At 38.4% G+C, this 26,246-nt stretch overlaps 2 protein-coding genes and 1 pseudogene across 2 annotated transcripts; 2 read left to right on the top strand and 1 right to left on the bottom strand.

The window, feature by feature from the left end:
* Window positions 1–1,845: 1,845 nt before the first annotated feature.
* bcl2l12 (BCL2 like 12) lies at window positions 1,846–13,291 on the top strand. The gene is made up of 8 exons (XM_040045729.1): window positions 1,846–1,991; window positions 5,944–6,115; window positions 6,416–6,614; window positions 6,885–7,107; window positions 7,883–7,987; window positions 10,573–10,646; window positions 10,836–11,099; window positions 11,217–13,291. The coding sequence occupies exons 2-8, from the start codon at window positions 5,946–5,948 to the stop codon at window positions 11,256–11,258; spliced, it is 1,077 nt and encodes a 358-aa protein (XP_039901663.1). The 5' UTR covers window positions 1,846–1,991; window positions 5,944–5,945; the 3' UTR covers window positions 11,259–13,291.
* On the bottom strand, window positions 12,726–25,594 carry tspan4b (tetraspanin 4b). Its single transcript, XM_040045733.1, has 8 exons — window positions 25,244–25,594; window positions 21,611–21,680; window positions 21,251–21,442; window positions 21,042–21,116; window positions 17,200–17,295; window positions 16,176–16,289; window positions 14,792–14,875; window positions 12,726–14,306 (listed from the first exon to the last, which is right to left on the bottom strand). Exons 1-8 carry the CDS (start codon window positions 25,249–25,251, stop codon window positions 14,238–14,240), a joined length of 708 nt encoding a protein of 235 aa, XP_039901667.1. The 5' UTR covers window positions 25,252–25,594; the 3' UTR covers window positions 12,726–14,237.
* LOC120742607 lies at window positions 13,600–13,718 on the top strand (annotated as a pseudogene).
* Window positions 25,595–26,246: the final 652 nt, after the last annotated feature.

Genomic DNA, 26,246 nt, shown 5'->3' with positions numbered 1-26,246 from the left:
TATTAACTACGCTCATTCTCCAATGGAATACCAGAAGTTTCAATGCTAAGAGCCAGAAATTCAAGCAATTTATTGGAGATATGAAAGAAAAGTCCAAGATAATCCATATCCAGGCATCCTGGGTTAAATCTAATTCGGAATTCGTTCTATTTAACTATGCAACAGTTTACAGGGACAGAGAAGAAGGAGGAGGAGGAGGCTGTGCCACGCTTCTTAAGCAAGGCATCCCATATACAATACTCATATAGAATAGGGGAGTGCAAATGAGCAAGAATATGTTGTTAGAAATTGGGCTGAAAGACTATGTGATAATAAATTATTATAAGCCATGTGGATGGCTGTAGCTCAGGTGGTGGTGAGTATCCTTGGGCAAGATACTAACCCTAACATGTTGATCATCTCCGAATGTGTGTGGATGTTAGTTAGGAAGCATTTAGAAACAGTAGAAAAAACTGCTGTTGTGAATGGGTGAATTGTCTAAAGCCCTTTGCGTGCTTAAGATAAAGTAGAAAAGCATTTTATAAGTACCAGTCCATTTACCAAAACACTTGCACTCAAAATGTTGAAAAAAATAATAATCCAGAGAAACAACAAAAACATGTCATGGTGGGGTTTACGTTCATATTTTACATTAAAAATGGTTAACCCACCTTGTCTATGGTCACTTTGCAGCACAGCTGTGTGACTCTACGGTTTTCATTTTGGAACACTGCATTAACACTCAATCATCCACCACAATGAATATGAGGAAGAGAGGAGAAGATTAGTGACTTTATTTAAGAACAGCAAACAAAGCATTAAACTGTGGAATCTGTTAGTACACGGAAAGTAGGCAATCTTTAATTTGATTATGTTTGAACAACGGGATTAATGGTGGTGGCAGTAATGCACCTGTAAGTTGGGTGTGCCTACTGCATTTAAACTAGTAGTAGTTGAAGAAGAAGTGGAATCAAAAGGATCAGTGATGATTTATCAGTGTACACAGGTGAAATGGTTTCAATATTGTTAGCAGTCCAGTGGATTGAAGAAACAAAACCACTAAGATCTGTGATATGTTCAGACTCTAGCTCTTCATGGGCCAGTCTGCAAGACAGTCACTCAGAATGCAGACCTGGCATTCTGATAGAGATCCAGCAAACATTGTTCAGAATTGTTATGATGGGGCTTATGGTCACATTCTTATGGGTACCAGCGCATCATGGAGTTAAAGGAAATGAAATGGCAGATAGGACAGCAAAAGTCGCAACAAGGAGACCGATAGTAGATATGGTTATTAGTGTGAGTAGGACGGAGCTCAAGAGTAGAATACGATACAAAATGATCGAAAGGTTGGCAGAAGCAATGGGAGGAAGAGAGGAAAGGGCGATGGTTTTATAAAATCCAAAGGAAGGTGGGGGAAATGAGAAGTACAGGCCGAAACAGGAGAGAGGAGACGATTATATCTCGACTGAGATTTGGACACACTGGTTTAAATAGCACATTGTTTTTAATAGGTAAACACTGTACAAGGGAGTGTGACTGCAGTAGGGAACAGGAAACAATAGAACATGTTTTCTTGAATTGTCAGAGGTATGATATTGAATGCAGACAACTGATCAAAAAGCTGGACGATATGGAAGTGCAGTTGGACTTGATTGTTTTGTTTCGCACGACCTCTGTAAGTGAAAGTTATCGGGCTGCATTTTGGTTTTTAAGGCAGGCCCATTTGTTCGAGAGGCTTTGAATTTTTTTTAAAAAATTTTTTAATTTTTAATTTTTTTGTCATTTCGGTCCACACTCCACACCAGTTGGTGGCGGTAATGCGCTATTTTGCTGTTTGCCAACCACCAGTAAACCCTATACAGAAGAAGAAGAAGAAAAAGAAGAAGAAGACGTGGAAGCGGCAGAAGAAGACTATTACCACGGAGTTCAATGTAGCTGCGCAAGCAAATGGCAAAAACACTCTAAACCTCAATTCGGGTCTTCTTCGACACGTCGAGACACACCTCGAGGTACAAAGTTTTTATTGTATATATAAGTTTGTCTCAGTCTAGCACGTATTTACCTTTCGTAAAAGTTAGTGAAATATTCTTTGAACTCGAGTCATCAATACCGTGGAAAAGTTCTGTCCCTGGTCGGTCGGGCGATTACTGTTCTTAATTCACGTATTCTTTGATTAAAATGAATTGAGCTAAAGTTTTTAAACGATATTAAAGAGTACCTTGGCAGAGGTATCTCATGGATGAGGGTCGTCGTAAATTTTGTTTTTTTGGAGGGGGGTTATAAAAAGTGTGTAAGGCGGTGTTTTGTTAGGTGGTGTAAGGAATGAATGGAATGGAACTATTAGAATCACTTGTTTGTTTCTGTTTCTCTTTCAAGCTGTTTCGAACCCGTGTTGCGACCTGTTAACAACAACAGAGAGTTCACAAAAGAATCGATTGGGCGGAACGTAGAAGAACGTATACACAATCGAACGTCACTTGAATATTATCTAGAAAAAAAATCTTTAATTGAAACATGTAAATAAGCAGTCAATTCTATAGCTCCATGGGGTTTTTCCATGTCATTTTTGTCTCTTATGTTGAGCAAATTTGTTCCTTAGGGAAAAAAACAAAAAACTGAGTTACTAGCATAAGAAAGTACATGAGTATACATATTATAAGGAACAGCTCTTAATACTACCATCAAATAAGGAAAAGCACTGGGGGATAACTTCGCAATACGTCAGAATCAGAGAAACGTTACTAATTCCAGAGAGAATTTGTGCAGCACACATACATACAGTGCAGTGAAGTATGTTTAGTCTGGTTCAGTTTGTGTTTGTCTGACCCAAGTTCATGAACTAAAGACTCTCATAGCAACAGGAATTAAAATAAAGAAAAAAAAACATGCATAACGACAGTCGATTGTATGTGCTAGTTTCAATCATTGGATCATGAAGTCAGTTCCATGATAACTAGACGAAAATCAGCCACAATAAACAATTTGCTGATCAACTCTCTAACTCTGTGGATAGATCAAGTTCACCAGGGAGGATATGAAAAATGGCAGGCTGGCTTTGTTGGTCTGCAAAATTTTCCTCAGTAATGGAGGACATTTGAAAGTCACTGTGTATTTTAAACATACGGATTAGTATTTAAGGTTTGTTTTAATTATATTATTAGTTGTATTATTATTACCTTTTTGCATCTTGGAGCAAAGGAAAGGAGATTTAAAGATTAAAATATCAGAATTTCCTAATGCAGGACATTATCCAGTCATTTGATTTAAACTGCTGGAATGTCTTAAAGACATAAAGACCTGGATGGCCTCTAACTTTCTGCTTCTTAATTCAGATAAAACTGAGGTTATTGTACTCTGCCCTGAAAATCTTAGGAATATGGTATCTAACCAGATTCTTACTCTGGATGGCATTACCTTGGCCTCCAGTAACACTGTGAAGAACCTTGGAGTCATTTTTGACCAGGATATGTCCTTCAATGCACATATTAAACAAATATGTAAGACTGCTTTCTTCCATTTGCACAACATCTCTAAAATGAGAAATATCCTGTCTCAGAGTGATGCTGAAAAACTAGTTCATGCATTTATTACTTCCAGGCTGGACTACTGTAATTCATTATTATCAGGATGTCCTAAAAACTCCCTTCAGTTAATCCAAAATGCTGCAGCAAGAGTCCTGACAGGGACTAGAAAGGGAGAGCAGATTTTACCTGTATTGGCTTCCCTTCATTGGCTCCCTGTTAAATCCAGAATTCAAAATCCTGCTCCTCACATACAAGGTCGTAAATAATCAGGCCCTATCTTAGAAACCCAAATCAGAAAAAGTTGGGACAGTATGGAAAATGCAAAAAAAATAAAATAAAGAAAGAAAGGAGTGATTTCTAAATTTGACTTGTGTCATTGCAGACAATATGAACACAAAATATTTCATGTTTTGTCTGGTCAACTTTATTTCATTTGTAAATAGACATCCTTTGCTGTCATTCAGACCTGCAACATATTCCGTAAAAGTTTGGGATAGGAGCAATGTAGTGCTAGTAATCAGGTGAATTTGTTAAATAATGACATGATTTGAAACACGTGATGTCAACAGGTGATTGTAATTATGATTTGGTACAAAAAATTAAAAATTGTCTTTACATATTTCAATAATTTTCAAAAAAATTAATGTTCCTCAAATAAAGATAGAAAGAGATTTGGATAGTTTAACTTCAACAGTGCATAACATAATTAAAAGATTGAAATTCCTCCAGATTCCTTCAATGTATTATTGTAGGGTCTACCTTAGAATATAAAGTGCCTTGAGGTAGGGCTGGGCGATATGGCCTAAAATCCATATCACGGTATAATTTGAAGCATGTGCGGTAACAATATATATCGCGATATATTATTTTCTTCTGTATAACGTATTCTACACACTATAAGGCACACTTAAAATCCTTTAATTCTCTCAAAAATCGACAGTGTGCCTGGTTCTGGGTGTGCTTACTGACCTCAAACAGATTTTATGTGGTACACGGCTCTCAAAAATCTGTCAAAAATGTTTTAGTACGACTTTGGTAAGCTATGAAGCCACACCGCCTGATGGATTGTCGGAGCATTACGGTTACCGTAGTCAGGAGCCTCGCGGAGTAATCTGGGTCCAAAACTCTGTCTGCTTCAGGTCCCAAAGTCAAACGAACACTGCGGCATCACTGAGAGTTAAAAACTGTCTAAATTCTTTCATCTTTAATAAAATGATCAGCGTTGCTGCTTTACCAGGTGCAACAATTAAGTTTATCATCCAGGCATCCATGAAAACAGAATTTATTCAATTCAACGGAGTTAGAAGTTAGCTCGCTAGTTTCCACCTAAACATGATATGCCATGTTCTGACTGAGAGATATCTGGAAAAATTAAAACGTACAGCTCTGCTATCACTTCCAACATAAATGAAGACAGAAAACTAAGCAGTGACGTTTGTAGGGTTACTGAAGTTGGACTAGCTGGTATATAGTGATGTCCTAAGTGATTGCTAGCAAAACAGCTACATTGGCATAACATTAGCACAGTGAAGCTGAAGGATGAACGCTAACTTTTTTCCACTCAATAAAAGATAACGTGAGGGTTTCTGGTGGTTAGGGACAAATGCAATTGCATAGCAGGATGCTATAAACGGACTAAACTTCAGTCAGGAAAACAACTGAGATAATCCATCCACAATACAAGGTTAGTCATTAATATACTGCAACATAGAGAAATAGAGCAGGGAATAGAGCAGCTGCGAGAGAATTCGGCATTAGTGAATCAATGATAGGGAAGTGGAGGAAGCGCAGTTTTTGGCTTTCCTCATATTCCAAAAGTGCTTCGTCTCTTTGCTATTACTGTTGCCCAGCATAATTTGCAGATGATGTTGTTTGCAGCTGCTGCAATGCTTTCGACCAAAACAGGTGCAGCTTAATGATGACACCATCAACATGTGCTATCGCGGTAGAGCGGTATAGTAAAAATCTCTACCGTTGGTCAAATTTATATCGTTTCTACCATTTACCGTTTATACCGCCCACCCCTACCTTGAGGCGACTGTTGTTGTGATTTGGTGCTGTATAAATGCAGTTGAATTGAACTATTTCACACAGGGCCATGTAGGTTTGGATTTTTTTCCCCCTTAACTCATTCACTGCCATTGACGTCTATAGCCGTCAATGGCAGTGAATGAGTCAATGGGTTTAACTCATTCACTGCCAATGGCTGGCAGTAAATGAGTTAATAATAAACACCTTCATTTAGAAACTGCATTTTATGTTTACTTGTATCATCTTTTTCTAATATTTAAATTTGTTTGATGAAACATTTAAGTGTGACAAACATGCATAAAAAGAGGAAATTAGGGGGTCAAACACTTTTTCACTCTATTGTAGCTTATTTTTTGAGGATTTTATAACATGACTTAAGAATTTTTTTTTTTTCTTTAAACTGTAGTGATGTCAGACTCTGAAGGACGCCGCTCATCTGTGTCCTCCATCTCTTTGATTGAGATTAAGAGTGAGACTCATTTAGTGCTCCAAGCTTTTCTACATCGCTCCCTTTTGATTCCTCTGAAAGAGAGGCCTGGGAGGGTAGGAGGGGCCTACAATGATCACCACAAGTACAGGTAATATAACTCACTACTATTCTATTTTTTGCTTGTTTGTCTTTGTGTTTGTATCTTTTTTTTTTTTTAAATTGTAGCTCAAGACACAACATTCTGGATAATAGCTCACTGACTTGTGCTGTTTGTGACCTTTACCAGTGAGTAGCAATGATTAAAGGGTAGATCGTTTTAGGACTTACTACATTTTAATCAATCTAAAGGTTTAAGTAAGTAATTATTTTAAATAAAGTAATTAAATATTTGCAATATTATTTATGTGACCATTTATTTTTAATGATTTGTCTTGTTTTCCCATGCTAGTTCCAACCCAAAACCAAAAACAAAGGATGAGCGGAATCCTCAGGTTGTCACTTCAGGAGATGAAAAAAAGACTGGATTCAAAGACCTCATAAAGCAACTGCCACATCGTAACAGCACACAACGTCCTGCCAAAGAACCTGAAGGCTCATTGGGCAGGAAGAGCAAAGCAAAACCTGCACACCTCAAAGACAAAAGCGAAGTAAGTGTGTTGTATTGTTTTGAGCTGGAACACATGAAAGACCGTGAGTGATGTTGGACACAAACCTGTAGTGTAGTGTCTACATGGTATTGTTATACATTAGTACTATGATACATTAAGACCATGGAGGCTAGAAAAGAGTACTAAATGGGAAAAATTTATAATTTTCACTTCAGTGTCTCCCTGAGACTGGTTCTTTTTTTTTTCTCATCATAATTATCAGTACTTAACTAAAATTTAATAGTTTAAATACTTCAACTGTTTCCACAGGATGACACCATATCCCCCTCCTGTACATCAGAAGAGGATGAAAGTGAAAAGAAACCAAAGAAAAAGCTCAGCCAAAAAAACATCAAACAGAAGCTCTCCAAGATCTTTAGTTTAAGGTTACAGAAGGATAAGGACAAACAGGAGCGTCCGTCTCATCCGCAGCGACCTGACACATTACCAATTAACAAAAAACCGGAGCCTACACCAAATGTCATCTCTCCCAGTAAGCTCTCTGACTGTTACATTTTCCAAAAGAAGAAATATCAGTCGTATTTAATCACCTGGACACACAAAATTCGCTCGTCTTGTGTACATTTGTAATATTAAAGATGTATAAAAATTGCATAAATGTATTCATCTAAATGTAATTTTCACGTGTTGCGTGGTGAACTATTCATGCCGATTGATGTCAGCAATACTTCCTGACTATTTAATTTAGTAGGGCAAGGAATTTTTTCCATTACAGCACCTTTTCATCTGACTTTTACTCAGGAACCTCTTCTCACTTTTTGCTAAAGAATTTTATTTGATGATCTTGTTGATAAAGATAATCTACAAGAGGTTCTTGCACTCAAAGGAGGTAACTTCTATGGTACAACTTTTATTTTGATATTAATATTTAAGATCATGGGGGACTTAAATGGCAACTAAAAATGGATGAGATTGAATTTTTTTTTTTTTTTTTTTTTTTTTTTTTAGTTGAATGAACTGAGTGAGGTGGGAGAGATAAGATTTAAATTATTTTGAAGGGTATCTCAGTGACTCGAATAGAAGCTAGCCTGAGAAGGAGAATGCTGCAATGAGCTATAGTGTCAAAGGCAGCACTCACACTGAGGAGGAAGACAGTGGTTAATAAACCAGAGCCAGCCATTGCTTTCTTGGAAGATACTAGTGAACATAGTTCTCCTGCAATAACTCAAATTAAACACTTGACTGCATTTGAGTGGCAAAAGTCCTTTTATTGTTCATGGATATTTCATGTACATTTGTCCATACAGATCACCCTCCTGAGTTCTACAGTAATGTGGCAGAGAAGCTGGAAAAGATTGCCCAGAAGTCTACCAGTATAAAGAGAAATAGTCCCAAAACACAGCCACCAACAGGTAATTGCATGCACAGCCACGCATATACATTAATTCACTTTAAAATGGTATATTGACCCAAACTAGAATTCACAGAACAGTAAAATAACTAATAAATGTAAGTAAAATGTATTTATAAAGCAGATTTACCATGTTTTCACACTTGCAAGGTCCTATAGGGTAGCAACTAACCACAAAATGAACATAAATTTTTCATGTTCTTCAATAGTGCAAAGCACCTTCTTTGTGTTTTACTTTGCTACCACCCCAGATGCATCAAAACGTTAAAAATGACAACAACCACCAGAGGACAGGAGGGGATGCATGAGTTAGACATGCAGCAAATGAGACATTAGTTTGTTAGCAAGGGAATATTAACAGGGACAAAGGCGGGTTTTGAGTCTAGACTCAGAAGCAAAGATGTGGGTCACCCCCCCCCAATTTCAGGTGATAAGGTCATTCAAGGAGCAGTGACCACAAAGGCCGCATCACCTTTTTGTTTGGGGCATCAACTTGTATGTAAAGATCTGTAAAGAGCTTTGATTCTACAAAAGATCTGAGACATATAGGAGCTAAATCAGTGATATAAGCTGACCCCTGCCCATTAAGAGTCTTAAAAATAATGAGTAAGCTCTTAAATGAATTCTAATGTGGCAAGGACAAGACTGTAATGATGTGCCCATATTTCTTTGTGCCAGTCAGCAGTCTTGCTGAAAGGACAAAAGATTTCAAAGAGGTGATAACGCTTAGCTGGTTTTTGACAACGGAGCAAATTTGTTTGTCAGAGTAAAGCTCTGAGTCACAAAGTTATATTTTGCAAGAGATGTAAAATATAGGATACAATAATCTAACACGCTGGCAAAGGAGCTTGTATGGAGATTTGGATGGACAAAAGATGATGAAAATCTGTTTCGTTCTTGTTCAACTGGACGAAATTGTTAGTCTTCCAGCCTTTTAATATCTATTTTAGTGGAAGATATAACTCAGTCATCAGTGTACAAATGAAAGGAGATGTTATCTTCTAATAATATTACCAAGTGGAAGCAGATCCAAACAGAAGAAGATTGATCCTGAGATGAACCGTTACCGAAAAACTCTTCTTCTTAAGCTCTACATTGGCTCATTGATAAGAGCCAATATAGAGCTGCACCCTTAATGCCAAGCCAGTCTGCAAGGGGTGGCAAAAAATGTTTTTATCCACAGAATAAAATGCATCACTGAGGTCCTGCAGACTCGGGGCTGCAATATCACTTTAATCTAATGTGACTGGTAAACTACTGGTCACTGTCAGCAAAACTGTTTCTGTACTATGAAAGGCTTTGATGCCCATCTAAAATGCTTCCAGAAAGGCAGGACTTGTGACATGGTAGTTTAGAGCAAGGATGATGGTTTGTGGTCATTTTGCATCCAAGTTTTGTTTGTTTAAGTATTTTTATTTTATTTATTTATTTGACCTGGACTACAGCATGCTTAAAATATGCAGCAATATTTTCCAAGGTTAGGCGTATTGTTAGGTATTAATTATAACTTGGAGACTAGGACTGAGTGTATCAAATTAGTTACCTATGCTGTAACACAGGAAACATCATAGAAGGGGCTCATGTGAAATGTTACATGAAAAAGTATTTGCCCCTTGCCTGATTTTGTTTTTTTGCATATGATTGTGTCCAAAAAATAAATATAAAATATAGTCATTTATTTATTATTTCATTTATGGGGAAAAAGCTGCCCAAATCTCCTTGGCACTATTTGAAACCTCCCCCCTTGTCAACTCATGAATTAACTGTGATTAACCACGTTTTTGGAAATGGTGAGTTTAATTTCACTAGCCACACCCAGAACTTACTCATCACTGCCAGACCTGAAATAGAACCTGATAAGATAAAACCAGCACATCATTCCACAATAAAAAGAAACTCAAGAACAAATGACTTGACCTTGGTTCAGGTCACTAACATCAGAATAGGTATATCTATAATCCAGTTTTGAGTTCCCTCCCCAGACGCCTTAACGCCCACTCACATCCTGGGCCATCTGACCTCAGGAAATCGCATGATAAGGTGGGGCCAGGTTTCACAATGAGCTCACCCGAAAACCCTGGCTGATTGGGACCCACACCCGTTTTCGCACCTTGGCTCAGGCGATTAGAGGATCATCAGGGGGCCCTTTTGTCCCTCTTTGAGGGGATACTCCCACTGGGTTTAAATATGGGACTCTCCGCCATTTGACCTTAGAACTGAAGAAGCTTCTTGGATGAGAGGTGAAACGTCTTCAAGCAACTTGAAGAAGTCCAGATGCTTTTCTTTGCAAGCTCCTTTGACTACGATGACCTGGATGACTGAGAACCTTCACAGACATCAGAATAGGTTACAAAGCCATTTCTAAGGCTTTGGGACTCTGGACTGTCTCTCAGCTCAGCTAAAGAAACCTTACTGAATTGGTTGAAGGTGACTGATAACACCGGAAAAACACTTGAGCAACTAGTGATTGATTAAAAAAAATTGATAGATCAGAAATACATGCAGTACATTATGTGAAGTTAGAAAAACTGATCAAGAACTATAATATCTTCATCTTCAGTAAAGCTGATGTTTCTTTCTCAGCAGTATGTGATAAAGAAACAATAGTGCAGGAACTTGTCAAGGTGCTCTCTTCGGAAGGAGATTCTATCAATACTGTGGTAAGTAGTGGTTCATTATACTGTCTGTAAAGGTCCTTTATTCATTTGTCAAATGTTTTGGGAATAATAATAATAATAATAATAATTACAATAAATTAATCAATTCAGGTAAACATAAAGCTGAAGACGGTGTAAATTTTCCTCATGTGTTTGCGTGCGCACTCAAAGCAAATGTGCATCATTTAACAGATCCAATCGGACCGTTTTCTTCGCTCCAGTTTGACCCGTCTTTCATATGCATCATTTTCCAAACTCCTGGATGCTGTGAGCAGCAGTCATGTAGCTGAAACTCTTTCTCAGCAACCAACAGCCAGTCCTACACTGCAACGGATGGCTGTCAGCATGGAAGTATCACGGCGAATAGTGACAGCCACGGGAGCTCAGCGGATGCAAGGCTATGCAGAGTATTACATGGAGAACTTCGCCCCATGGCTGAAAAGCAATGGAGGATGGGTAAGTGATTTCATTTTTGCATTGACTGTGATTATGTTTTTTACAGACGGGCCTTGGCTGTTATGAACTCTAATTTTTCCTCTGTATAATTAATCATACAGACTTTTTCATCTGCAGGAGAATGCAGTAACTTTGGATGAGCATCTAGAATATGACTGAGCAGTTTTCTTTTTTTTGTTTGTTTTTTTTCAACTAAACACCAACTGCTGGACCTGATGGGAAAGTGAAGAGGAATAGAGAAACCTTCTCTGCTTTAATATGTGACTTACTTTTTCTTCCATGGCCTTATGTAAACACTCAGTAATTCTTGAAGCCTTTTGAATTCTGCTGACATTAGAAAGACTCTCCAGGTTTTTGATTTGCACAAGTCATTTGTTGTTACTAATATAGATTATTTTATAAAAAAAAAAAAAGGCCTGTCAGTTAAATTGAGAATACCTCTAACATCAGTTTTCTGTTCTGTAGTGACTGGGCAATTTTTGCCTTCTTCCTTTCTGTTCAGTGAATTGGTAAAAACTCCTACTTGTTTCTGTGTCCTTAAGACTGAGTCTAAACACTTTATTTGTATTAAAAAAAACTGTAAATACCACCACCCACCCAGTACCCTTTTAAGATTGAATCTCACTGAAAAATCTAATTAACAATCACCCTTATAGTTTAGTTTCACAACTATCCAGTGAGCTAAAGCAGACCAAGAGCAAGATTTTATGTCTTCTTTAGTCAATTTCCAAATATTTACATTTGCATTTTATTCTAAAGTTTGATTTGTTAGTTCCTGCACTGCATGCCTTACTACTGGTATTGTTCTTTCTGTGGATCTAATTTACATGGGATCACAGGATGTGGATTTGTGTATGTTAGCAAAAGCTATATAGAGAGGGTATAATGTTCAGAGATTAGTGACTGATATTTCTATTGCTATCGTTTGATTGACAGGTCTTTAATCCACAAAAGGTAAACACTAAAGTTTTTGATTTTTTTGTTTTTGCTATTTTTCCAGTTTTTTTTTTTTTTAATTGAGTTGGAACAGTCTGTGTTTTTGCATGATCCAAAGTGTTTTTGTATGTCTATTTTCTATTTGAGTAGGAGCATTTAAACGCCTCCTGTCTATAAGTTATGAGGAGAGATTCTACATGTTTGAATTGCACTAGGTGTAATAGGGACTGTCCCTTTTTGTTGTTGTTTTTTGTTTGTTTTGTTTGGTTTCACACCAAGATGATCCTGGGTTCAAACCCACCAGGAGGAGCCTTTCTGTGTGGAGCATATTGTCCCTGTGCTCATCTGTTCTCTCCGGGCTTCCTTAGCCACAGTTGTAAATCTGTCTCTCTATATAACTTGTGTGTGTGTGTGTGTGTGTGTGTGTGTGTGTGTGTGTGTGTGTGATATTTTATTATTTTTATTGCAAATAACCATTTCTTGTTGAAAGTGGACAAATTCCTTATGGATGTAAGTATTAACATGAATGGACATAATGTAATATTCAACCTAAAACCTTAGTAAAGCCACAGTCTTTACACTGTATGTATGTAATTGTGAGTTTACCTTTTATGTTTTTATTGATTTTTTTTTTTTTTTTTTTTTTTTTTTTGCAAAGGCACTTTACATTATTTTGACATGAAACATCAATCTCTGTTCTCTTAAGGTTTTAATAGTTCACTGTTTTTGTTAATTAATTACACCAATTTACAAGCAAAACACTGATATATGCCACACAGGGGATGTAATGTCTAAAGGATAAATTACTGGTTTTATGTGAAGTCCTTTGTGTGTGGAGTTTGCATCTTCTCCTCCTGTTTGCGTGGGTTGTTCTCTCCGGGTACTTCGGCTTCCTCCCACAGCCCAAAGACACGGAGCGACCAAGCGAGAGGGAACAGATGGATGGAGTTGAAACTGAGCTGCACGTCTTACAGGGAATCACCTGAATCAAGTCTTCATGTACTTTATCTTACTTTCTGCTAGTCTCACAAAGCTTACTCAGTTTGTTACTCAAACTTTTGTCAAATAGGACATTTTTTATTTATTTATTTTTACTGTTTTTCATTTTTAGGTGAACTTGCTCTAATGTTAAGACATTGGAGTATTGTTGAGTATGTTGAGACTGTCTCAACATACTCAAATTCTTGTGCATGTTGTGACCTTTAAGCAGGGTGGATATCAGTGATCCTCACATCTAATAAATTTTACCAGTACTACCCTTGCCTGCATCTGTACTTTAAATTTTGCCCTGTATCAGTTAGAATATATAGGCTATAAAGGAATACCAAGAGTTACATTCTGAGTGACTATGAGGATATTTGAAAATTGTTGCGGTAAAATAAGTGAAGCAGATGTATATCCAGTATGCCTACATTTTACAGGATAGAAATTTAGAATTAAATGTCAAATAAAAATCTATTTTCCAGGGTCCATGTGTCAAATATATTTTCTGCTACCACCGTGCTGGACTAAATACACAAACTGAACCAGCAGTTTGTGTATTTAGCCCCTTGCAGCAGTTCATGCTTACGGCCATACCACCCTGAGCACGCCTGATCTCATCTGGGCTTGGAAGCTAAGCAGTGTTGGGCTTGGTTAATACTTGGATGGGAGACTGCCTGGGAATACCAGGTGCTCTAAGCTTACTAATCTAAGATACTAACCTCCACTTGGTCTCCGATGCATCCATTGGAGTATGAGTTAAAGCACTGACAAAGGTTGGTGCTGGTGTGTATGGGTGAATGCGGCGTGTTGTATAGAGCGCTTTGAGTACTCCAAGACAGTAGAAAAGCGCTATGTAAGAAGCAGTCCATTAAGAGTGCTCCTCTGTGCTTTTTTTACATCTTAGATAAATGACATCCAAAGGCTAAAAATATAGTATATACTAAATAAATATTTGTCAAATTGTATCTACAATGAAGGAAATGATAGTCATTACTAGGTTAATTAATATATCCCAGTTAACAGATGTCTTTGTACAGCGCGGTGTGGAAGAACTAAGTAAATCAGTGTTAACAGTAATTGCCATGTAATAATGTAATGACTGAAAATCTGAACCAAAATTAATCAGTGGAATGTTCCAGGCTGGATTATGGATTTTAGAAATTCAGTTCATGAGTTTGATAGGCGTCACGTGACATCTGTTGAACAGCTTTTCTGCAGTTAGTCCAAGTGTTTCTCGACCGAAAGAATTTGACAATACATGAGCATGGAGAACACCAGGGCCAAAATCTGACAAAACAAGAGGAGACGTACAGGTCATTAATTAACAAGTCATTAACGCTACATATGACAGGAACTACACAGAAATGCACCAACTATGCACTCAGACTCCAGGTGGACTAGGATGTATAATAAGAACTACTTGTCTGCACTGTCCTCAGCTGCCCATGTTCACATCCACAGTGTATAAGCGAATGCAAGCGATTTCGACCAGTTAAAAGCAATCAGCATGAATAACTGAATCAAGAAATTCAGACTAAACACAAGTATTCCTAATAGCTTATATATGATCTAAGATTTTGGAATCTATACCACCTTTCATTGTAAATGTACAAATAACTGAGCTACAGCTTACAACACATAATTACCAAAAGATACGTTATTTCAAGTTTTATGAGCCTAAAGGGTAGGCAAACAGTTACTAAGTTTAAATGTACATTTTGTTTATGGACAGTATGTATGTATAGTATATAGAAAACATTAATATCGTCTACCTGCACAACACCAATACACACTCCAAACACCAGGACAGAGGTGATGTTTTTTATCAGCCACTTTCTTGCTTTCTGGTAGCATGGCTGCAAACGACATGGGGAAACAGTTGAGGCAGAGTAGTTATAGATAGAAAGAAAAGCGAAGAAGAATGCCAGCGCTATATTCCAGCATGCAGGTCTAGCTAGCAGCTGAGTTCCTAAACCCTGAGATGTGTGAAACTCCTGTTTTCTGCTCCAGAGAGTTAACGTCAACTCTGAGTCAGTTATCAGGGTAAAAGACACTATGTTAGATGCAAATTTGTCCACAGATTAGAATTCGGTCATTAAATATCAAACAACATGTTGGAAAGAATGGTGGCTGAATTCAGAAACTGAGTCTCAACATATTTTCCACTTAAAAATTGTAACCTAAATAGTCTCAGTTATTTGACCAGATCAACCAGAAGATATCACAGGCTCTGTTATGGATCACAACCTATGCTGCCATTTGAACCGCAAGTCAAATCCAAACCGTGATCCGTTTTTAATTAAGGCAAGATCAGGCACAAATTCTGTTCAGCTCCAGGTAGACCCTGGCTATTGTAAGGTAGACCCTACAATGATACATACAGAGGAAAAACCCAGCAATCAATTTGGCGACAGTGGGAAGGAAAAACTCCATTATAACAGGAAGAAACCTCCAACAGAACCAGGCTCATGTTCTGTGTTGGTACAGGCCATTGAAGATGATAACAGTGGGTGGATTATATTCTTAAATGTAAACAGTTTCTATGCTATATGTTAAAACAAGATCTAGAGTGTCATTAAAGTGGTGGGTGGGTTCTTTTACATTTTTAGAGAAGCCAGTTGAGTTTTCAATTACTTGAAAACTTTGAAGAACCTGCTATTCTTCCTGCAGAGGTCCAAGGGATCTTCCAGCAATTGTGATGCTTTTTTCTGGAGAATTGCTTAGGGTGATTTCATATCTTTTGATCTTGAATCTGGAACCTAAGCTGGAGCAGAGCTGGTTAGATCTACCGCATTATAGTGATCTACCCTGGTAAGAAGTGAACCAACTTTGTAGTTGACCACAGAAAACCATGGGCCAACCCTAAAGTTACCCGGATAAGCCAAAATCTTGCTTCATAGCCTCAGGTTTAGTTCACAGAGTCTGTTACCCTGGTAGCTGACTCAGAGTTGAAGTCTACACAATTCCTGAAACATAAATCTTGTAGTTACCAAACTAAGATTTGTTAGCAAATTCTGCTCTGAAAAACGCAAAGACTTTAGTATGCAGTTGCTCAAGCAGTATGTGTGACACATACATTCATTGATCTGTAGGAAAATTCTGTTTCATTTGAGAGGTTTATCCCCCCCAAAAAATAAAAATTAAAAAGCAACAAACCTCAGTCCATCCTTCAACACAGGTCTGTGTCCCAACTGAGCAACATGATAAGGGTAGCTTTCCCTGCAGCACGTTATACCAGTCTGTTTTGTTGGTTACGCCACAGCACTTGAACTGGAAGAGCAGATGACAGGATGCAAAGAGGACAGTAATACCAAATATTTAATCTACGTTTAACATTTACACGTGTAAACTCATGTAGATCCTTTTGACTTGACAGTTTTCTCTTGGGTTATTAGGGTGCCTATACTCTTGTCATGTACTCTCATCACTTATTTTGAATCTGTGTTTTTTTAATGTTCATAATTTGTGGCTGTAAAGTTCATTAAACTGACAAACGTCCACCACAAGGTGGCACCATCACCAAGAACAGTAGTTACTTCTAGATTTTGCCAACTGCATCTTGGTCTATGGTTTTGTCAGGTTTATTTTGAATTGGGGTTGCGTTTGGACTGCACCAAGCTGGAGATGTATGGCAGACTGTGGTGCAAAATTGCTTCATGCAGTCCTTGGCAAATATGACTGTAATGTGTTGAGACTTTATTGTGTCAATACTTTAAAAATTTTAAGGCAATATTTAACAAGACTGTGCATGTGTTTGTAGCTGTTGTTGGTGATCATTACCTTCCACACGGACTAGAAACCTCCATGAACTTATATGTGTAGCAAGATGCAGAGTCTGCAATCTCCAGTGTGTACAGACATGAAGCTAGTGAAACTGTAGTGTAAGTGCCTACGGTCATTTTGCAATCATTTGGTGGTTTTGGCTTGGTATTAATTTGTTCCTCCGTTTGTTTTTGTCTGTAGCCAGAGCCACTGTTGTATTTTCAGTGCATATTTTTTTTATTGGATGTTTTGTGATTTTTCCTTTTTGTATATTATCTGTATGCCATTAAAATGCTGCAAGAACCCCTGTTATTGTGTCCCATGTGGCAACTAATTTCCCAGGCTACACAGTATATCCGTTATTCTGTTGAAAAGAGGATTATTCTATTTTCATGTGCTGTTCAGTAAAAATGCTCACCATTTTCTGGACATTGTCCCAGGAATTCTTAAGGCCAGGATCTGATTCATACATCTTCATATCTTCCTTTAAATCTTTTTGTGCTTTTGAATCCAGCTGACAAAAAGACAGTGAACGAAACAAGGATATACAATTAATCATAAAAAAATCAATTGTATATATACAATATATAATATAGACAGACTGGCGCGTCTATATATCTATCTCTATCTCTCTCTCTCTATCCCTCGCTCCCTCTCTCTCTCTCTCTCTCTCTATATATATATATATATATACACATGTGTGTATATATATATATAGAGCCTATTCCAGCTGTCGCAGGGCTAAGTATCTCACAAAAGTGAGTACACCCCTTACTTTGATATAATGTAAAGTAGTCTATAATGTAAAGTAGTCAGTTTACAGATTGTATAACAGTGTAAGTTTGCGGTCCCCTCTAAATAACTCAACACACAGCCATTATTGCCTACTTGGCGATGGCAACAAAAGTGAGTACACCCCGAGGTGAAAATGTCCAAATTGTGCCCAATTAGCCATTTTCTCTTCCTGGTGTCATGTGACTCATTAGCGTTACGAGGTCTCAGGCGCAAGCATGTCTTCAGACTTAACCCTATTGAGCAACTGTGGGGCATCCTCAAATAGAAGGTGGAGGAGTGCAAAGTCTCTAACATCCACCAGCTCCATGATGAAATCATGGAGGAGTGGAAGAAGTTTCCAGTGGCACCTTGTGAAGCTCTAGTGAACTCCATGGCCAACATGGTTAAGGCAATGTTGGAAAATAATGGTAGCCACACAAAATATTGACACTTTGGGCACAGTTTGGACATTTTGAATTAGGGGTGTACTCGCTTTTGTTGCTAGTGATTTAGACATCAGTGGTTGCATGTTGAGTTTTTTTGAGGTGACAACAAATTTACACTGAGCGAGGAGGCCCTAAAAGACTGTTTTGACTCTACTGTGTGGGAGATGCTTTGTGACGACCACGGGAAGGACAGTGACAGCCTTGTGACCTTCGTTACAGCCTACATTAACTTATCTAGGACCTCGTGTTGCTTCTCCAACAACAAACCATGGATTACCCAAGAAATAAAAGCTGTCCTCAAGCAGAAGAGGAGGGCTTTCAAATTTGAAGACAGGGAGGAGCTGAAAGGGGTGCAGAGAGAGCTGAAAGGACTGATCAGTTCAGCTTCAGCAGAATAATGTTAAAGAAGTCTGGAGATGCCTTGGAATCATCTTGGGGCACAAAGATTAACACCTTCTGCCCATGGGGGATGCGAGGTGGGCAAATGAACTGAATCATTTCTTTAACAGGTTTGATTACCAACTGTACCCTCATACACACAATAATAACATGGACTGAACCACCAATTACAACCACTAGCACTTTATATAACTACTGTAGAAATTATCCACATATCTCACTGATCTAAACTACACTACTGTAAATGTTGTATAGACAATCATTCTGTACAATACAATAATTATAGTTTTACAACTGTTTATAACTGTTTATTAATACTCACAATTTTATATCTACAATCTGTATAGTTTCATATTTCATATTTCTGTATAGTTTTCATATTTTTAACCATATGCATACTTATAGTTATAGCATATTCATAACATACCTTCATACCATGTGCATTGTAACATACCTATAATAGATCCATATTTTGTAATATATCTATATTATTTCCAAAGCACTTTCTGGGTGGATGCAAACTGCATTTCGTTGCCTTGTACTTGTGACATGAGTTGAATTCTATTCTATTCTATTCTATTCATCCAGGATGCAGTCTTCAACATCGGCTGCAGACTCACCCACCCCCCACTGCTGCTGTTCCACCTTTGACACCCCAGACACTTCACACCTCCCCCACACACCCTGGTCACTACTCCCCACCCCCAACCACAGCATCCAGTACACATCCAGCACACATCTCCAGCATGTCTCTCACTCAACCATCCGGGTTAGAAGGCAAATGAGGAGGATTAAAGCCAGGAAGGAAGTGGGTCCAGATGGCATCAGGTTGTCAGGTCCTGCGCAGATCAACTGTCTGAGGTGATGGAGCGCATCTTCAACCTGAGCCTGAGGCTGGGGAGAGTTCCACAGCTCTGGAAAACCAATTGTGTGGTACCAGTGCCAAAGACTCCACGTCCAAAGGACCTCAACAGCTACAGGCCGGTGGCTCTGACATCCCACCTGATGAAGACCCTGGAGCGGCTGGTCCTGGCTCAGCTTCAGCCCCTGGTGAACTCATCACTGGACTCACTTAAGTTTGCCTACCAGCAAGAGCTGGAGTGGATGATGCCGTCATTCACCTCCTACATTGTTCCCTCTCTCACCTGGAGACCGCTGGGAGCACTGTGAATCATGTTCTTTGATTTCTCCAGTGCCTTTAACACCATTATTCCCACAGTCCTGAAGGACAAGCTGGAGAACTCAGGAGTGGACCATCACCTCACAACATGGATACTGGACTACCTCACCAACGGACCACACGGACCAGAACTCAGGACTGTGTGTCGGACAGGGTCTTCTGCAGAGCAGGGGCCCCACAGGGAACGGTTATGGCTCCATTCCTCTTCACCATCTACACTTCTCCCACAACTTCACCCAGTGCTTCCTGCAGAAGTTCTCTAAGGACTCTGCAATAGTTGGCCTCATCACTGATGGGGACGACAGGGAGTACAGGGGGTGCCAGCAGATCAACACTAGAAAAACGAAGGAGCTGGTGGTAGACTTCTGCAGGCACAAACATTCTCCACTGCAACCACTGAACATCCAAGGTATGGACATTGAGGCTGTGGACAGCTACGGGTACCTTAGTTTTCATCTGAACAATAAACTGGACTGGAATCACAATTCAGATGCTCTCTACAGGAAAGGGAAGAGCAGGCTGAGGCTGAGGCTCAGGTCTTTTGGAGTGAAGGGCCCACTCCTGAAGACCTTCTGTGACTCTGTGGTGGCCTCAGACATTTTTTTACGATGTGGTCTGCTGGGGCACCAGCATCTCTGCTGGGGATAGGAAGCGACTGAACAGGCTGATCCGGAGGGCTGTGTTCTAGGATGATCTCTGGACCCAGTGGAGGTGGTGAGTGACAGGAGAATGGCGGCTAAGCTGTCATCCCTGTTGGACAACATCTTCCACCCCATGCAGGAGACTCTGACAGCACTGATCAGCTCCTTCAGTGGCAGAGATTCCTTTCAGCGGCTGTCAGACTGTCAGAAGTATTTTATTGTATTTATATATATATATATATATATATATCTATATATATATATATATATATATATATATATATATATATATATATATATATATATATATATATATATATATATATATAGATATAGATTTATGCTTTATGCTTTATGATGTTTTGAATATATTATTTTCTAAGATATTTAACTTTTAGAGAAATATCCCTTTTTTAAAAGATTTTTTTTAACTAAAATATGCTGGTTTGATTCTTAGAAGTGCTAATTCCCAATTGTTCATTTTTCTTCTTTTTTTTTCTTCCTAATTTAGCCTTTTCTAATGAGTCTTCTCAAATTTAACTATGGGATCGTTACATATTTTCACATTCCTTACTGTGTACATTGCACTGCAGCAACTCTGCTTCTTTTTCTTCTTTCAACTGCTCCTTTTAGTGGTCTCCAAAACAGAACATTTGCCCCCATCTCACCCTGTCTCTATGATCCTCATCTGTCCAACTAAACCTGTTCATGGCCTTGCACAACTGACACTTTTTATTTTTTTTTTATTGTTCTGGAGCACCTCAAAATGAAAATAAAGAAAAATTAATGAAAATTTGAACCTTGTAGAGAGTGAGCTTACCTGGTCATGAAAAATGTGGATAACTAAAACGAGAGTCACTTCTGTCAGGACCAGGAGTAACAGGATCAAAAAGAACTGCAGAGACGATAAGAGCAGTTGGAGGGTGAAGCGATTCATTCAAGGGTGGCTTACCCCACTAATATGTTTTCACACTAAGATTAGAATTTCTCAACATAAGGTACCTTTATTACATGTGGATGAAGTCTTACCGTAAACAATAGACAACGCTGCTCCTTAAGCGCTCCAAGACAACCCAGAAAGCCTGTTATCATAGTAATACCACCAGCAACTAGCAGCAGATTGGCAGCTGAGAGAGACGGAAATGAAAGTGGAAGAGAGGAAAACTCTGACTGCGTGAAGGACAGCCAGACTCCAACTCCAAACAGGCCACATCCTCCTAGCTTCTCAGAAAATGTAATGTTAACACAGCCAAAATTTAGTACAGAGTGGAACACAGTGTGAGTGAATGAATGCAGCATACAACACTAAATTGGTAGAGACCACAAAGAAATCTTAAATTAAACACAAAGCCAACTTAGAAATCAAATAAAAATTCTGCAAATACTAACCCAGAAGATGAGATTAAAGACAAACATCAAATACTTGACAACACATAAACAGCCCTGTGACACTGGCATCCTGGAAAAGAGAGAGGGAAATAGGACAAAGAGAGATCTTTTAACAATATTTGTCCGATCAATTTCAGTTATTTGTTTTTTTTAGCCTATGTGAAATATCCAGTACATTGTTTTGTTCTGAAAAACATAGTTAAATATAAATTAATAATCTTTCATGGTTTGTTGTGTTGTGCTTTGGGTGTCTTATAAAATGTTGAGGGATCTGTGTCAAAAGAGTAAGTTAAGTTTGGCACACTTTCTATGTCTAACCAACAGTGCTGAAGCCATTCAGAATACTATCCTTAAAAAGCAAAATATTTTGTGAAAGCCTGTTCCACCTCTGCTAACTTTCTATCATAGAGTTCTGCTCAGACCACTTGCGCTCATCTGTCTCCCAAAAAGAAACAAAAATCTAATGCATTATTGGGGAAAAAAGCTGAAGTAAAAAGAGTTGAAGAGTGAAAGATTGTGAATGTGTATTTAAAAATCTGTTTCTTTTTCACTACACTGTCAATATACCCAGGTAGAAAAATTTGCTTAATAAATTATGAGCCCTACTCCGGCCCACCAAAAAGTACTCAAAGATCCCATCACAACATCTAAAGAACCTGCCTCATTTAAGATCAGTGTTTAGGACTCGGTTAACAGCTGGGCAAAATGTGGCCTCCACGAGAGAGTTCCTATGGCAAAAACTACTGCTGATGGTAAAGGACCAAAAAAGGCTTGTCTCACATTTGCCAAAAAGATCTCTCTCTATATATATATATGAAATATCTTTAAATATCTGTCTTTTTAATGACTCACTTCAATTTTATTTTTCCAAATCACAACAGTTGCTTGAAGGGTCTTTGTATTGTAAGCCAAGGCCTCTACAGTAATACAGAGAACAGAGTATCAGATGGCCCCCTATGAGCAAGTACTTTGGCAATAGTGGGAACAGGTGAGGGGAGGAAGACAGGACAAAGGACACTCTGTAGAAGAGACCCGGAGATTAATAACTTTCCATCCATCCTCTTATCTAAGGATTATAATTTTGCTATATGGTTTTGATCATTTTGTCTACTTATCCATTCAGACAAGGCACAGGGGTGGTAGTGGGAACCTGTAACAACTGTCCGTCGATGTAACAGTTATCCATGACAAGAGAGGCGTGTTTGCCCTTCTGTCTGTGTCATTTTAGAATGGGCAAAATTACTTTACGTCTGTTGTTGATTTCCCTAGGAAACTAGCCGTTCATACCAAAAGACATTCCTTTTAATTCACATCGTTTGCTTTTAACAAGTTCTTTAAACTGGAAATGTTCAAACTTAGCAATGATAAGATCAGGCTCTGAGACGAGACTGCATGAAGTTTCTAATCCACGTTTCAGTGTTATCTGGCCAGGATTCCAGAGAAAATCAATGTCTCGCATACGTCTTGTTTACATGTCGTGAATGTGTTTTAGGGATTTATTGTCTGCGTTTAGAGTTAATAGCTTTTGTTTGTGGACTCGCGTATCTGAATGTTGGTTGTGAGTAGGTCCTCTGTATCTGTTATATTTATGTTGGTCCGGCGGATTTCTCCGTGACGTGCTGCTCAAAATATCCGTGGAGGAACCTTCGAGTTCCTTCATTCTGCATGGTGATATCGTTAGTGGTTGTATGTTTGATTTAAATTTGCTGACAGATGTTTGTTTGTCACTAGGTATGAATGTGAGTGCGAATGGTTGTCTGTCCCTGTGTGTTGGCCCTGCGACAGACTGGCGACCTGTCCAGGGTGTACCCCTGCCTCTCGCCCTATGACAGCTGGGATAGGCTCCAGCGCCCCCCGCGACCCTGAAAAGGATAAGCGGAAGCGAATGGATGGATGGATGTTTGTTTAAATTAAAGTCATAATTTCACTAGTTTAGAGTATAATCTGGCAGCCGGCGCAGCAGTTTTGTAAATCTCAAACCTCGCAATTTCACAGCATCACGCGCTCTTTATCTTATCTTATTTGCTCCCCTCCCCTAACTTCTACTTATGCCATAATGGCTCACCGTAGCAGGTAGTTTTGATTTGGCAGGGTTTACCACTGGATGCTTTTTCTGACGGAACCTCAGAGGGGACTTGCGTTTCTGGCTGGTATCGAGCATACCAGAGCAATGGAACACTTTTTAACAATACTTGAAAGGTTCTTGAATTTGACTTGCTTGAAACCCAACTTTAGTGGGAAAGTCTTCATTTATAAACACTTAGATTGTGCCATGGACTACTGACTCCACACAGGAAGTTTCCGACAGGAAGGAAGTTCCCTCCCCTACTCACTAGACCCAGTTACAATACTCAAGTTATTTTACATGCCTTTGTGAGTCACAGAGCCCAAGGCCCAGATTTGGTTTTTATTTTATAACAACACAAAATTCCGAGGAAACCATGTTTCAGTGATTAGTGTGGGGAATGAGCTGGAAAACAGACTAACCCAAAGTTATCTGAAAAAAATATCCAGGATGCCTCAAATGTAGCTATGGTACTTAGGAATTCAAACTGTCAAAGAAATTTATATGAAGTAATATAAGATTTATTGTTAATAAGTAGCTAATATGACATTAGCAATGACTCAAGACTATTTCTTTGTCCCTTGAGTGTTGCATGTTTACTTGTGTGTGCAAACTGAAAATTAGTAGGTCTTCTTTTATTGCTGATTTATTGTGATTTCTGATCTTAATTAATTTGTCACCACTGATCCACACCCACTGCATTATCATTATTAATAATGATATATTAAATCTTGCAACACAAATTCGCAAAATATGGGGCAAATATTTATAACAGTATCTTACATTCCTGACTGCATTTCTGTTTCAGTACCTGATTTTCCCGGGTCACAACAGTCTGATCAACGGATCATTAATTTGTGTGTAGGAGATTTGGGGAAATTTGCACATAATTTATTTTTGCAAGTTCACAGAACAGACATAAAAACGGGTGATGGAAGATGAAGCCCTCAAACTTAATCATAAGATTTAAATAAAAAATACAGAGAAATTATTATCTCAGATAATGAGATTTTCATTCAGTACAATTTGTTTAGTCTGCCAAAACTTATGCATATTAATAAAAGTAATACCTTCATATAAGGCACTTGACACATTATGTAATTTTTCTTGTCAGGCTAGTCCCACCCTGGCCTATTTTCAGCAAAAATGTTGCAAAGAAGTATGTCCATCTGATAGAAAAAGTGGTTTCTACTAATTTTCTATTGGTAGAACACAGAAACATATCCCGTCTCTCTCTCTCTCTCTTTTTTTTTAGAGTGTAAGAGTTACCAGCTGTGTCCAAAAGCAGAATAGCTTCATGAAAGCAAAAATGTTTGGCACATTTATTTTAAACATATTTTAAACATTATCAAGATCCAAAAATACAGTTCAATTTTCTCATTTATCCTCGAGCTCTTCACTCCTATCCTCAACACAGCCATCTTTATCCCTTTATGTCTTTAAATAAGTGAAAATCTTGAAGGTAAGAGGGGGAAGCAAACACCAAAATAGAGTTTTAAAATATAGGGAGGGACATACTGTATCTAACTAATACTTCTGATAGTGTAGCATTTCTGTACATACTTTACCTTGGCATGTGGTTCAAATCTTCAAAGTCTCTGGTCTTTGTGACGCTCCTGTTCCAGGCTCCTTCAGCTCCTGACTTGGATCTTTACTTGGTTTTCCTTTTCAGATGTATTTCCTAGAGCAAACAGCCTTTTCAGTTTGTTTTCTGGATCTTCTCTTCTCTTCTCTAGACCATGTTAATGTTCATTTTTCATGCTCCTCTGTAGGACTTTAAAATTTTCATATTAAAGTTCTTTATACCGCTCTTTTGTTCCTTTTTTTCTAACAGACCTCCGTCTATGTCTGTCCCACTCTTTCACTTCCTCTCTGTTTCTCCCTTCCTCTCTCCCTGTTTCCAGATGGTTGTGGACTGCGCTCTATGTCCCTCCCCCTTCACAGTTTATCACATTACTTACCCCTCCTCCAGGCCACAGCCTCTAAAGTCTAATGTGGCCTGCTTATTCTGTCTTTTTTTTCTCGGTTTAAGAAATTTTTGGTCACTACACATTTAAGAACACTTAGGTACAAACACAAGTATACAAAATATCCTGAGCAAGTTGCTTTACTTCAGATAACTGCAGACATGTCTAAACATAAAGGATTTCTAACAAAAGATCCATTTTCTTTGTTTTTCACATGTCACTCCTGAGTATTTCGGTTCCTCTGTTGCTCTTCAGGTGATATTACATATTTCTTGTTATTGTCAAGCTATGAACAGTAAATAATGTACTTGCATTTATATAGTGCTTTTCTCATCTTACTGTCTCAAAACATACAAATCACATGTTTACCATACATTTATACAACAGTTTATTCTATAGTCTAGCACAGAATAATAAATAAATAAATATATATGTTTTGGAATGTGGGAAAAAGCTGGAGTACCCAGAGGAAATGGACACTAGAATCCATCCAGTCCCCAGTCAAGTTATGAATCAGGACCTTCTTGGTGTGAGGTCGGGGCAATGCTAAAATCCTGAGTCTGCAGACTCAGCAAAATGAATGACATATTTACTGAAGAGATAC

Source organism: Simochromis diagramma, unplaced genomic scaffold (assembly GCF_900408965.1).
Source record: "Simochromis diagramma unplaced genomic scaffold, fSimDia1.1 OVJJ01000150.1, whole genome shotgun sequence".
Taxonomy (NCBI): Eukaryota; Metazoa; Chordata; class Actinopteri; order Cichliformes; family Cichlidae; genus Simochromis; species Simochromis diagramma.
The sequence above is the reverse complement of the archived record's forward strand: the minus strand, read 5'-3'. Positions and strand labels throughout refer to the sequence as shown.